Source organism: Glossina fuscipes, unplaced genomic scaffold (genome assembly GCF_014805625.2).
Source record: "Glossina fuscipes isolate IAEA_lab_2018 unplaced genomic scaffold, Yale_Gfus_2 2, whole genome shotgun sequence".
Taxonomy (NCBI): domain Eukaryota; kingdom Metazoa; phylum Arthropoda; class Insecta; order Diptera; family Glossinidae; genus Glossina; species Glossina fuscipes.
This window is the reverse complement of record NW_023998416.1, coordinates 26,977,099-26,992,433: the sequence shown is the minus strand read 5'-3', so window position 1 is coordinate 26,992,433 and position 15,335 is coordinate 26,977,099. Positions and strand designations below refer to the sequence as shown.

General features: G+C 34.7%; 1 protein-coding gene across 6 annotated transcripts; it reads left to right on the top strand.

Annotated features, from left to right (window-relative positions):
• Positions 1–1,976: 1,976 nt before the first annotated feature.
• LOC119633098 (serine-rich adhesin for platelets) lies at positions 1,977–12,852 on the top strand. 6 transcript variants are annotated; one of them, XM_038026332.1, is made up of 7 exons: positions 1,977–2,193; positions 4,870–5,937; positions 6,619–6,821; positions 7,598–7,916; positions 7,986–11,039; positions 11,118–11,840; positions 11,909–12,852. In XM_038026332.1, exons 2-7 carry the CDS (start codon positions 4,914–4,916, stop codon positions 12,550–12,552), a joined length of 5,967 nt encoding a protein of 1,988 aa, XP_037882260.1. In that variant the 5' UTR covers positions 1,977–2,193; positions 4,870–4,913; the 3' UTR covers positions 12,553–12,852. The 6 variants fall into 6 exon arrangements, with proteins under 6 accessions (XP_037882260.1, XP_037882257.1, XP_037882258.1 ...); XM_038026329.1 differs by adding an exon at positions 2,464–4,391 and having other exon boundaries at positions 7,986–11,840; XM_038026330.1 differs by having other exon boundaries at positions 1,977–2,107; positions 7,986–11,840.
• The last annotated feature ends 2,483 nt before the right edge of the window (positions 12,853–15,335 follow it).

Sequence of the window (15,335 nt, the reverse complement as noted above, 5' to 3'; positions counted from 1 at the left end):
ATTAAGGACATTTTTCCATTTTTCCTATTATTGTTCTTCTTAATTCTCTAATTCATTAAAATTATATAATTTTTTCACTCCAACGATATCTCAGTATTTGACGTATACCCGCAATCTGTATTTGGGATTGAGGGATATTCAAGCTGAGGTTGATAAGATGGGATGAATATGGAAGGAATTTTGTGGCGAATGTCAAAAATCATCAAAGAACAATGAGATGAAAGTTAGCAACATGTTGGAAGAATTTAAAAGTCGTATTGCCATTGCCACATATTGTCAAACCAAAAGTTAGTCGAAGACATTGTGCGAGCGAGTGAAAGCGATGAAGCGGATTGAGAAGTCAATGCCTAAAGGGCGTGACCTGCAAATATCCAAAAAGATATGCCCACGGATAAAGCTACTCAACATTAAATATAAGGACGCAAATGATGACATTGTGAATTAGTTGCGGCATCAAAATCCCAGTTTAAAAGATAGCGCATTAAGGATTATTAGAAGCTATGAGGTTAAAAAAAATGATAAGACCAATAATAATGTCACCATTGACGCGGATACTAAAACTTTCACGAACGTTCTAAGCAAGGGGCCGGTTTGGATCGGTTGGGAAAGATGCAAGCTCTATGATGGGGTGGAAGCCAGCATTTGCTATAGAAGTAATGGGTTTAACTATATTGCCAACATTATAAGATAATTGCATAAAATAATAATAGTAATAAAAAATAAATAAAAATAATAATAATAATAGCTATTATATTTGAACAAATCAATTTTTGTGAGCGAGACCATTTTTTGTGGAGCTCCTAAATGGCGCTGACATACGTCGAATTTGAAATTATTTGGATTATGAAAAAATTGCCGTTTTTTTGCGAGATTACTTCAGTTTCTTGTCTTTTATATGGGTGTTTGTAGGCAGAGCAAACTTATTCTTCTTTCCTGCCTTGGTTTTGTTGATTATAAGGCCAATATAAGATTATAACAGAAAGCCCACAAATGTGAGAATCTATTGAGAATCATAGACGCTTATTTTCAGTTGGCGGCAAATTTTTATACGCTTATTCTCAATAATTTGTATAAAAATTACTTTACCTCGCTGGTAAATGTGAGTAATGCGGCACTACCTTGCAAAATGGCCTGGATGATCAAGAAACACGTTTAGTTTGTGTGCCCAGTTTTGCCAAAAACTGCAACTAAATGGTTGTGTAAAAATTGAAAATAAACCGAAACACAATTAAATAGTTGTGTATTTAAATTAGAAACAAACCGACACGCAACTAAATGGTTGTGTATAAATTGAAAATAAACCGATACGCAACTAAATGGTGGTTTATATAATAATTATAGAGTATAAGCCACAATTTGAAATTACATAATAGAAGAGAGATTTAAATTGCTACAAAGTGAATAAATCAATTCAAAATTTAAAATAAACCGCCTTTATTTCTTCTTCTGCTTTCCTTTTTTTTCGTTTTGTGTGTTCGTACGCATAGAAAACCATATGACTCGTCAATTTTCGTAACGTCTCTTGCTTAGCAAAATAGTTCAAATGTCGTGCGCCATTAATCATTAATCTTCTTTTTTATGTTTGGTTTCACCTTTGATTTACTTCATATGTATCTAATATGACAGCTCCTACATTTGTATATATTTACGTATATATGTTAGTAGAGAGCATATTTGATATACATTAAGTAAAAGAACACACTGATCCATTAACAGCTGAAAAGATGGAAGTGTTGCCAATTGTTTCTAAATTATGAGCATCAATGCTGCTAAAATGGCTTAATCTTTTACATATGCAATTTTGAATTAATCTTTTATTCCCAAAATGGGGTGAAATGTCCTACAATTGCTACAAAGACTCAAACACAGAATTTTTTTTCCAATCAGTAGTATATTTTTTGTTGTTCGTATGTGTTGAGCTAAGTAAAATAGAAAAAAAAAAGGAAGGAGCACAATTAATATATTTGGATAGAAATTTCCAAATTCGTTCAATAATGCATAAAAAATCTGAATTTGTTAAAAAAATTACAAAATACTGTGCAAACTATGTGAAATTGTAGAAGAGTAGCATTGATTTTGCAACGTTACAAATTACGTTTGCTTAAAGGTTATCAAAAATAATTTGTAAGAAAAAAAAAAAGAGAAAAAGACGAGTTTTGCTATTATATTCGGTGCTTTTGTAGCAACGGAAAAGTATGTAAAAAAAAAAGAAGAAAAATCCAATGAAAAATAAATCTAACAAAATTCTACCAATGAGGAAGAAAAAAATTCAATGGCAGTAAATGACGTTTTGTTTTCAACTCAATGAGAGACAAAAACATTTTCTTGATATATATGTGTACATGTATATATATATATATATATACATATATACATATATATTTCTATACATCTGTATATAAAGTTATATGTATATATATATATTAGTATGTATATTTATGTATAAAATGTATGGACTTGTAGATACAACGGTGTTTTGTGTGTACAATTCATTAAAAAAGTTATAAAAGTTTCATTTGATAAAAAGAACAGTCTCTTGTTTTTAACAAAAAATATTTGATGGCAATAACTTTTAAGTACGGTATTGTTTGAAGAGTGTGCTGCTCTTGTGTGATCTAATAACCCAGTTGGAAAAAAATCATGTAGTGTTTAATATCTTCAATAGTCGCATATATTTATTATGCATGCTCGTCGAATAGGTGAATTATTGCGATGCGTAAACTATGACGTCATATCTATCATGTAGGAAACCCCTAACATCTCTGACCAATGTATGGTTTCACCAGGATTATGTCATTTTTTAAGCAAACGTTAGCTCATATTTTGCATCTGCTCTATTGCAATAATTTGCGTCGTCTAAAAAAATAGTTTATCACCTGGTTAACCATGTTAACACGCATGTAAAAATGCCTACACAAAAGCGAAATATACTTTGTTCACTCGTCACCTTGATCTCCGAGATCACTCAAGAAGCCCTCCATAGAATGTACTGATGTGAAAAAAGTAAAGAATTGAATGAAGTTGGTAACGTTCATCAGCTAAATAGAAGAGATTTACGTTTCATCATTTTCTTTTTGTGATTGGATGCCATTTTGTGCGATATTGTATTGTATGTTTGCCAAGTTTAATTGAAATGCTTTTTTACGGTTTTTTTGTTGTTGTGCTTATTCAATAAAATTATAAGAATGAAGTCGTTCTTCCAAGTCTTAAGAAAGAACCTTTTCTCGATCCACCCGTATTTCTAACTTTTATGGAACAGTACTGAAAGTACTAGTTCTGCATACTAAGCCCTTATGTTACACGAATTTGCCACCTTGTATAAAGGGAATTAGTATTCATTTATTCTCACTCCTGAAAGGAAGATTTTGTTTTCAAAACAAAGTTCCTATTGCTTTTATATATTCTCGCAAAGAATAAGTAATTTTCAAAAACAAACGGACTCAAAATTTTTCATTGGTCAATGTAGCACTTTCGGGCAATTTATCTTCCTGCCGATTGCCGGCGAGCTGAACTTTATTGTCGTCTTGATTTCATTAACATTAGAGGTCGTCGCAGTTTTGACGATCACATTGTTTGCATTGTTTGCAATACCCTTTCAACACCCACTTTCGCCCGTAGCCGCCAGTATTTTCGTCGATTAGTAGTCGAACATGGATCACGCCTTCATTTTATTAACTTTAATAACCTTGGCAGCTCTTTGCTTTATTTGCTTTCGTTCCTCTCAAAGCACAGAAGGCATCCCATTTCCAATCTGCGACGTTGAGCTTATGGTCAATTTATGTTTTCATCGATTGTCTTATTAATATCAATGGTCTTCCCAGCTTTGGACATCAAAATTCTTTTCAATTGCCTTTCAGTATCCACCTTTGTTCATAGCATCCTCTTCGTACAGAAATAATGCGTCTTTCAAGTTGCGATGCTTTTCGAACTCGTATCGGGAAAGGAATGCCTTTTCCTTCCATCCTAAAAAAACTAAATAAATTTTATATATGTATAGTATACATAGAATTTTATGAATACTTGCAATGAATATCTCGCTAAAATGTGGACATATGTTTCAGCTTTCATTTAATTTCCGACATTATGTATATTCGAAAGATGAAAAAAATCGACTCTTGCTAAGCATCGAAATTACGATGAAGGGTTCAAAATTATCCATTTTGAAAATCGCTTCAAAGTTGTATTTATTACTTTTCACATAACTAACCCATCCTCCTTAAGGATTGATTTCATAAGACTGAACTAAGTTGATTCAAGTATCCAGCGTCTAAGTGATTTGCAGAGACAGTGAAAAAGAGAGAGAGAGAGATACGTATCTTCGTCTGGAGAAACTTTGACACAATCATCTTTCATATGACTTGGGGATATTTTATGCAATGTTGATCTTATCTGTAAGCTCCCTTTCTCAAAGATATCGTAACTATAATATGCGTAATAAGAGAGCAAAGTAACCGAGGCATGGATTTTTTTTTTTATTGTTAACCTCCAAAATTACGCGTTAGATGTCCGATATGGTCCGTATGTTCTTGGTAACCGTAACATTTTTTTCATTCATGTGTTTGCATACCCATTGCACTTCTCTATTCGCCGGTTTGGCAAACGACATTTCAAAATCTACAGACGATGAGTAATATTTGCGTCTCGAAGTTTTCGTACAATTGTTTCTGAAATAGTTAAAAATTTAATCACACAAAAGCTCCATTTTCATCGAAAGTAACAAATTAAAAAAAAAAAAAAAAACAATCCAATCAGAATGATTAAACTTTGCTTAGAGTTTACACTAGCTACGGTATAAGATGTTTCCGTGAAGGAAAGAAATAAATGTTTTTTACAAAATATATATATATATATATATATTTTTAATTGCAGATTGAATACGTGGACGAAAGTATAAAATAAAATAAATTGCGAATATGAGCAGTTTTGATAGTGGGAATGTAAGCGAAAGCAATCAACATCAACAAAAAACCAATTTAACAAAAACAGCAACAATAGTTAAAGTTGAAAACGCTGAAGACACAGCTGCAAGCAATTTCAATAGGACCCATGAAAAATTGGATGAAAACGAAAGAGTAATAATAACATACAAACACAGAGTTGTAGACGAACAGTGCCCGATTGGCGACAATAAAAAAAAAGTTGACAATGACGGCGAACTTGAGGGCGGCAATTGTGCAATTACCGGTAGCAAGGACGCCAATAAGATAGAGAGAGATAATGCGGTATATCAAAACGTTAATCTAATTGGGAAAGTCCCAGCGAAGGACTTCAAAACTGATGAAAACCCATCTATGGAGTTGTCGGAAACATTTAGATTAGGTGTTCCAATTTGTGGTAATGGAGATAACCCCAATCCGATTGAAGCACAATTACCTATAGATTGTCCTCCTACCACAATATCGATTCGGGAAGGGAAATTGTTATTAGCTGGAGACAATCTGTCAGTGGAGTCATCAACTGATGAGAAGCAATATGTTGCGACTGAAAATAAAAATTTCACAGAATTGGATACGGTAAACGCTAAATCGATAGATGGTGGTGGTCCTGTGTTCAAATGTGAATTTAACAAAAGTGTGACATTGATGAAAACTTCCTCTCATACGTCTACGTCTTTGACGCCAACGACATTACCGCCCTTACCAACTGCGAATAAGTTTAACATATCGCATACATCCAGTGACCCTTCATTTGGTTTGAAATTACGTCAAACTCATCAGCACAATGTTGTAAATGAAAGCAGTCCCAGTTGGCGACCAGACACTTCTGGACCATATAGCAGTGTTGTCAAATCTGGTACCATGAGTGAGTCGGCTTCACCAAATTTGACACGAAAGACATCAGTTAGTACAGTATCGTTGCCTAGGCGTGTTTCTTTTCCCAAAAGCGATAACGAATTGGTAACCGGCTACTTAGAACCTGCAAATCCTTGGGAACATGGTAAGATTTTAAATATTACGTTCAACTACTCTTTAGAACTTTTTCTTGACTTCATCTATAACGATAGCTGAACTGTTTAAAAATATTAAAGCTATTCATCATTGATTTGTCTTATGAGCGAACAATGCTTTTCTTTGTATGCCTTCTAAACAAAAACAGAAGTTGCTGGACAGATGGACGAATAGTAATTGACAGTTTTTATGTTATAAACTATTCTGAAGGTATATATTATTGATGATGTCCGGCCCTGTGCGTACATCTTTCTTTATTATAATATCGCCTTGTATTTTTTTGGAAAAATAAGACATCTGGACTCCTATTGCAGAGACCAACTTTTGACGTGACATTTTTTTGGTATCGTATATTTGTTGTGTAGCCAGTTGCTCTTACATAAATTAATTGGAAGAAAATGTTCGTAACGTTTGCAACTCCAACTTTGCAAAAATGCCTTGAGGCCCCTCTTTTCGTAAAAAAGAAAAGTTTTTATTTTGGGAATTTCCCGCATTTTTTCACATTTATAAAATATTCCATAGAACCGGCTTTATAAGGCATTTAGTGTATTTTTACGATAATCAAAATAAGTTTTAGTAAACCATTTACTCCCTACAGACATAACGAAGCATATAGAAATGCCCGACGATTTTTAACTAACAGTTTTATATCTACTTTTTTTTATTTCAGTATGCATGGTTAAAAGCATATCCGAAATTGCCGAACTATATGTGACGTCGTGTCAGAAGCACAACACAAAACCTTTGCAGTGCGTCTTGGAACATCTTAAAGGCGTCGATTTGCAAAATCAATTGAGGCAACCGCTCCTGTCGTTAAAATCAGTAAAACTCAGACCAAGCGACTGTGAAGCATTAGAAGAAGTTTTTAAAAGGGTAAACCAATAATAACTCGTAATTTTGTATTTGTATTTCATCGAACACTTTTTGAGTTTGTGTTTCAATAACATTTGTCGGACAAATATTTTTTAAATTTCGAAATATGATTAGGCCGAATATGGATTTATCTGCATCCGTATGGCTTATTTCCGTTGGTGTTGCTAGCGATGATACGATGCTAGCCTAATACAGATAAATGGGGCGAAATTTTGGCAACAAAAGATTTAATTTAGGGACCATATATTAAAAACCACTTTTGGTAGCCAGGCCGTAATTTAAATACAAAAATCAAAAACGTTGTAATTTTCAAAGCTAATCAAAGTTATTGCTTCTTTATAGTCGGCATCATTTGCGGTATAGGTGTATATTCAATTTTTGCGAACGTATGCAAGCACCCAGAAGGGGTTGAGAGAGATCCGCCTTTTATTACACCAATCGATTTAAAATCATTTTCTGAATAGGTCTAAGCTTATTTGTCCCTCCGTCCGGCTTGTTTTCTTGTCTTCCGCTCAAAGCAATTGCAATTTGTTAGATATTTTGGCAAAGTTTGGTATACCGACGTATTTTATCTTAAAGACGAACGCTGATGAAAATCGTTCGGATCAGATCATTTTTTCGAGCACTATCCCATATAAGGATTTATTTTGAAAAGTCCTTGTATAAATAATTGCATTAGGCTATACTGACATTTTGGATTCTTTTATCATTTATTCTTATTTTGCTCGGCTTAAACAAAAACAATTCAATTTCAATTGCTTTGGCTATCATTGCAGGTGCAGTACAAATCAATCGACCTCTCAAATTGTGAATTGGATGAGACGGCAGCAAGTGCTATCTTTGAAATGATAGAATATTATGAGGCCACTAATGAATTAGATATTTCGTCGAATCCTAGTGGTATGACTCATCGCGGATGGGTATCGTGCAATTATATGATTGGTCACAGTCAGGAACTTCAGGTGCTTAATGCAGAAGGAAATCCAATTTCAAAAATGAGTGCCGATAATTTGGGTAGTGCGTTAAGCACGTCAAATTTACATACGTTAAAATTAGAACATTGCGGCCTCCGGGGATCGCCTTTATCTAATTTGAGTAAGTTCACTTCGTACGTTTGATTTTTACAAGTTATTCATCACTGAACTGATTTATATATATATGAAGGCTTCAAATTACGACATAATCGTACGTTGAAAGAGCTTTGGTTGGGTTACAACGATTTGGATTGTAATGATGCCGATGCAATAGCAGAACTGTTAAAGGTGAATCACTACTTAGAGTTAATCGACGTAAGCAATAATAATATGAGAGACGAAGGCTTACGTCATATTGTCATGGCGTTAATTATGCAGTCGAAGGAATTGGAGAGACGTAGTACATTTAAACGTACGGCAGCAATCGATGATGATGACAGCGCGCTTCAGGCAGAACCATTGTTCCAAGATGATTTGAAAAGTTGTAAGAATGAATGGAAATCTAATGATAGAGTGTCACGTGATATAAGCAGTCCTGAGCCATTAGAAACTAGAGACGAAAAAGATGAAGATAACTATGTCTCAAGCATTGAGAGCGAAATTCAAGTATCGCAAAGTGATGTGCGGAGTGGAGGAGGTGATTGTGATATGAGAACTAATGAAAGAGAATTTTTGGATAATCCATCCATATTAGAAGAAATCGATGGAGACGAGGACACCGAAGATACAATTCGATCCAGCACCGTAAAGAATTCCTCGCAAAATAGCGGCCAATCGATGCTAGACAAATTGCTATCAATGAACAGTGAAAGCAGCAGTGAAGATGGAACTTCTAACCTTTCCACAGATACATTAGCAGCTTGTTGCTCGGAAGATACAAGTCTAATTTCAGATGATATACTTGATGCGACAACAAACATCTCTATTTCAAACACAAATGCAAATATTAAAGCACAAACATCAGAAGAAAGCAATATTGCTCCATTTACAATGCAGCCAACTGGTGCATCATGTCCCAATTTAATTCAATCCACTTCAATGGTGTTATTAGACACATTGGATGATTACAAAAGTAGAAGGGATGATAGCTCCATTTCAGTCACGTTAGGACCATCAACTGTAGATACCATTTCCGAAAGCCAAAACAATAACCTAACAAATAACAGCACTAGTCCAAAAAACAATCGATTGAATAACAATATTGTTGCCGCTAGCGATCAGTCGGAAATATTCGAAGTAGCCGCAGAAGAAGGCTATTGTATACATTCAAGTGGTGCTGATGTTAGTTCTAAGGAACATCAATCTCTTATGCAGCATCATTCTGCCAGCAAAGCTTTGGATGTAAATAAAAATACAAAAATAATTGAGGATTTCGACGATACACACAGTACGGATTCAGCTTTTGAAAGTGCCTCCGAAGGTGATATAAGTCGACATTTGCCTGAAGATTTTACCCGCTTATCTACATCACTAGAGAGTTCTCGGCTGGATGTTTTAGGAAAAGAACCTGCTATAGAAACGGCGACTATTGCCTCTGAATCGAATGAGTGTTTAATAGCAGCAGCAGTAAGTGCAACGACTGCTTGCACGCTAACGCCTTTTAATCCACCTTTTGCAAGAATACAAAAGCAATTAGCAGAATGTGAGCGATGCGTGAATATGTCTGCCAGTAATTCTTGTCTGTCCACCTCGCTTCCTGATACTACGACAGCAACGCCCACCGTTAAATTAAATTTTGGTTCTTTAGAAGAAAGTACGAACTTGTCGGTCGAACCTATTCGAGGAATTAAGGAAAATATACCTAAAGTTACCATTTCTGAAGATAATATGACTTTAAAAACGAAATCTATTGGCGGAATAATGCCCACTTGCAGTCCTACACCGCCTCCACCTTCTACATCTCCGGGCGGTTCTAGTAGCGGCTTACGGCGAACGGAGTCTTCTTGTGCCTTTCTAACTCAATCTTCTCGAACGTGCTCTCAAAGCACGGACAGTTTGAGTAGCGAAAATTCTTTGGATGGCAGTATAGGCAGCGGCGATATAAATTTTTCTTCCTCGGCGCAGCTTAATGAAAAGCTAACTAAAAATGATACGCTAACACGTCAGCAAAGGCAGATGGACGTTTTGACGGAGAGTACACATCGTGCTCCGAATGGTTTAAAAGCCTTGTCTATTTGGAATAACAATCTGACAAAAGAGGCGGGCCTTTATATTTCGGATCTGTTGGCGGAGACAGTCTCTTTGGAGCTACTCAATATTGGCAAAAATTGCCTATCTAATGACTTTGTTTCGTCCATTAAAGATAGTCTCACTAAAAATACGACGTTAACTACGTTAGGGTTGCAAAGCGCGCACCTCAGTGCTAAAGGTATAGAGACATTGTCCTCTATACTGACATTTGGCGGCAACAGCACCTTGCAACGTATTGATATACGTGACAATAAACTCGAGGTGGAGAGTTTAACTACAATTGCTGAAGTGCTCAAATCAAACACAACTATTACTCAGATTGATATTGACGATGAGTCCAAACGATTATCGGTTGGTAGCGATGCGCATTTGGATTATGCACGTGTTTTAGAAAATGTGCGGTCTATGTGCTCCCGAAACGAAAAAGCCCAAATTCAAATGCAAGCTGAAAGGACTATTGCCAATACTGTTGGAAGGAAAAGAGGAGGTTATTATTTGGGATCGCGTAAAATATCGTTAACCTGTCACGGTCGACCAATTGGTGAGAATATTAATAAAAATGTGACGGGAGGACCACAACTATCGAACAGTAAATTAGAAGTGAAACGCAAACCAGGAACACGTTTGCGGTCCCCAGTACCCAGTCCTCCATCTGTGTCGCCCTCCTCTTCTCCTAACCGAGCTAGCCGCTTTCAAGTTTTCCGTGTGGTAGAAGTTAGTCCGCTCACATCACCAATGGGTCAAAAAACACTTGGTGGAAATGTTACGAAAGCGGCGTCTAGTAGCAGCGTCTCAATACCTGCGACGGAAGGAAACTATCAGTCTCAACATTACCCATCTTTAAGTACTCTTTCGTTGCCCACCTCCTCTTCTTTGCCGTCGATGACTACGATATCTTCGTCAACGCAATCTATTAAGCGTTTGTCGATTTCGCCGCGATCCCGTTTTCATGTTAAGAAAATTTACGAGGATCCTATGGTACCATTGGCTCATCGAACAGTACCGCCGATTATTCCTCCTATAACACCACTACACGCTTCTAATGCGATTAAAGGTACAAAGGAAAGCACAAACCCTAAACTAGATATAAACAATGTAGAGTTAGACACTAAAGTACTTCATAATTTACCAGATTTAGTGCCATCTTCTACGACCTCTGCTTTTTCATCAACGTTTACAACTACCAACACGTATTCTCTTCCGACGACGTCGTTATCTCTCGCCACCATATCGCCTTTACAATACACTGTTGCACCTAATGCTGTCGTAAATGATATCAAAACTGAACAAAGTACAAATACAACTATTACTATAAGTAGTAATGTTGACGCTCACGCGGAAACGAATAATATTATTCCCTCACCTTCAACATTATCATCAATATCGGCGTTGTCGTCTTCGTCTTCATTGTCAGCTTCGTCCTCCTCATCGACTTCGTCCTCATCTACTTCGCCCGCAAGCAATGTTGATAGCAGTGACGTGTCTTCGGTTGCCTCCATTGAGGCTGCAAGCCAACAAGAGTTGGTAGCATCTGGCCAATGTCCGCTCGCAGTATTTAGTGACAACGACATTACGCTAACGAAGAATACAGTGAATGAAGCGTTGGTCAATGCGGCTGCAGCATCAATGATAGCAACTAAAGAAAGCAGTTCTTTAATCGATAATACGGATACAGCATCCACGTCCGAGGACAATGTTACACCACAGTCAACGCAACGCGTTCGGAAAGTGTCTTGGATATCAAATCCAACCGCGGTAGACAAACTTCTAACTCTGTTTCACAATCCCACAACGATTTTCCAGCGCAGCACATCACCCGAATCTAAATCCGCGCCGAATACACAAACAAATCCATGTAAGTATAATTTCTGACCCGTTAAGTATGTGTCAATAAATGTTTAAAAGAGAATTAAAATTTTAAAGCTACATCGAATGCTGCAGAGACTACATTAGCGATTCAACCGCAAACGGCGAAAAGTTTACTACCCTTGCGTAAACAATCTCCGCCTTCGTGGACGAAGTTGAGCACTGACATATTAAACGCCACAAGTTGCGGCAATGTTGACGTAGCGAATACAACAACTGTGACAACTGCAGTTGCAAGTACTGCAGTTGCAGAGCAATCTAGATCGTTTTTGGATGCAGCCTCTAAACAATTTCGTGACTTCAGCAAACAAGTATTTCGACAAAATTTATCATTTGGCAATGAAGCGATTACCACCACATTAACTACAACTGTTACGACAACATCAGTCAATAATATTGGATGCAGTGCCTCTGGCCTTCTTAGTAGCAGTATAAGCGCAACAACTTGTACTGGATGTCCTGGTTCTATTGAGTGTGATGCCGGCCTTATACCCACCGATGTAAAACAGGAAATTAAAGAAAATATTTCCCCGGAACACACCGTCAACGAAGAAACGATACATAGTTTTCAAAAATTGTGCAGCACAACGGAAACAACTGAGCCTAAGGATATCGAAACAGCCGTTTTAGATACAAAAGATTGTTGCGCGAAGAAAGGAAACGATGGTCCTCAAGAAGAACCATCTACGCACAATACTTAAGGAATATATAAGGAGCAAATACAAAATATCTTTCAATCACAAGCAAACAAACATAATCACTTAATCACATGCATAGAAACACAGTTTTTATTGTATGTTCTTTTTGTTTTGGCTAAAAAAACAAATTTTTTTTTTTGTGTGGCAACATTTTTGTTTGAAACAGAATATCTCCTTTCCTTTCATTCTCATGCCTTCTATCCATTTGGCGCGTACACATTTTTCTATCCATGTAAATTGTTGTAAAATTAATCCTTCAATGAGTGAAGATATGTGTATTTACTGCGGTTAGCTCTTAAGCTTTTTTTTTTTTTTTTTTTATAATTATCTTACGGTAGATATTATTTTATGTATATTTCAGCTTTAATTTTTTTTTTTTTTTATTCTTTGTTTTTTTTTTTTTTTTTGTTTTATAATATAAATTGATATCTGGATTTGGTAATTGTGTGATATGTGAAGCTAACTAAACAGATATATTTTTTAATTTTAGTTGGTCGGCTGGTTGGATACCACGAAAAAGTGTAATGTAATGTGCAAATCTATACGAAATAATTCATGCCCCATAAAAATAGCAGTGGTGAAGTCAATCGATAGAGATAATTTAGTAATGATAATGCTGCTGGTCAATCTGCTTGTGAATGCGTTAGCAATTTAGCAATTCAGCAAGAGTTAATAAAGCGATCAAAGCAGGTTCTGATAGGTAGTCAAAGGTAAATTAATTTAATAGCGGGTAAGATCTTTTTTAACTCTTAAAGATATATAACGAAATACAATTCTGCCAACGAGATATTGCTTTATTTAATATTTTGTTTTGCAAAGAAGGAGGCCTTCAACTAGCTTTCCATTAGTAATTATCGATGGAATGACAATTAGAATGTATTTCAGTAGTAAAAAAAAACAGGAGGCATATAAAATGTTACATTGTTAAAACGTTAGAAACAGTTAGAAATCTATCCATTCAATAACTGAAAACAAAACCGATAGTCATTGGTCAATATGTGTATTGAAGTAAATTTATCGGCTTGCTAAATGCATAATGTGAAGGTGTGAGAAAATGAAATATTGATCGATTGATTTTCTTGATTTGAGAATAAAAAAAAGTAAATTTTCTTTATGGATTTTCAAGTGTTTTCATCTAACAATTTTGTTCTTTTTTTTTTATTCCGGCGTCTGCAAATGAATCGATAGAAGTTACACTTTTTTACTTTTTCTCGTCCATTTTGATTAAAGAAAATGTGAAAAGCGAAGGCACACATGACTTTTAAATCGAACGTAACTTTTTTTGATTGATTTTGAATTTTTTTTTTTTCAAATTATATAAAATTATCATTTGTCATAAATTTGCTGTTTCATTTAGTGTTTAATGCATGCTTTGCGCTTATTTTACATTTTTTTTTTTTTTTTTTTCTTTAAAAGGTAAAAACACCGAAACCCGTTTATATCGTCAATAAACACTCTTGTGCTCTCTTGTAAACGAAATTCAGTAATTAATTAAGTACACATATGTAATGTAACATGGATGTATTAGGAAGCAAAAAAAAAAAAAAAAAAAAATCGTAAATGTTGATTGCGTTGCCTGCTCGGGGGTAAGAGAAAATTTCATGAAATTGAATCGTGTGCTTGCCCATTGATCTCAAGTTTTGTGATAATGTTGCTATATCGCTTAGCGATGCTTAGCGACTACTACTACTACTATTACTACTACTACTACTACTATTAGTACTACTGCAGTTCTCTTTAGTTAGTTAGTGAAACTGAACATTAAAAATATAAAATCATCTTTTATGATACGCTTTATTGGTCTTTTCATACCAATGCTAATGTCCAAACTGGCGAGTCTGCGCTTTCATTGAAAATATTATTATTATAAGGAAAAAAAAAACAAAACAAAAAACAGAGAAAAAAGAAGAAGGAATATATCTGAACAAATATGTGATATTCATTCTATATCTGAAAATATCTGAACAAATATGTGATATTCATTCTATGCTTAAACAGCATGACGTACTTATTTATTTAGCTGCTGCCTGCCTATTTTCAGTTTGATATGCCTATTTTGGGGAATATCGGTTTCCACGTTCATACAGACCATTTCTTCTTAAAGTTTGACATGTGGTATATAAGCCTGCATTATCGGAATTTCTTTATTTATTTATTTATTTTTTTTAAATTATATACATACATACTGATGTTTACATGGAGTTGAATAGATTATTGAGCTAATGAATATAAATTTTCGGCTTATGTCGAATATATGTTTCTTAATTTTGTTACTCTTCTTTTTATAAATGTATTTATAAAAAACAACAATAAAATAAATAAATAAATAAATAAATAAAATTAAAAATAAAAGTACATAGCAAAAAAACTAAAACTCGCTGACCAACTATCAATCATATAGCAAGAGCGCACAATTGTTGGTTTGATGATAGATAATCTTACATTTATACGTACATATATATATATATATATATATGTAGGTACCTGTTTATTGAATGCACATTTGACTTTACATTTGACTTTTTTTTCACCATTATCGGTCATATTAGTGTAAAAGGGCAAAAGAAAGGGAAAAAAAGAATTCTTATTTGTACAATCGTTCAAGCGAATGAACTTAAGTTAATGTTATATTTAATATCTAATCTAATTGCAGTGAATTATGCAAAAAAAAATAAAAAATTAAAAAAAAAAAAATAAATAAATAAATAAAAATAAAAACAAACACACACAAATACATAAAATATATAGTTATTAACTTAATTCGTATTAATAACAAAATAACAGTA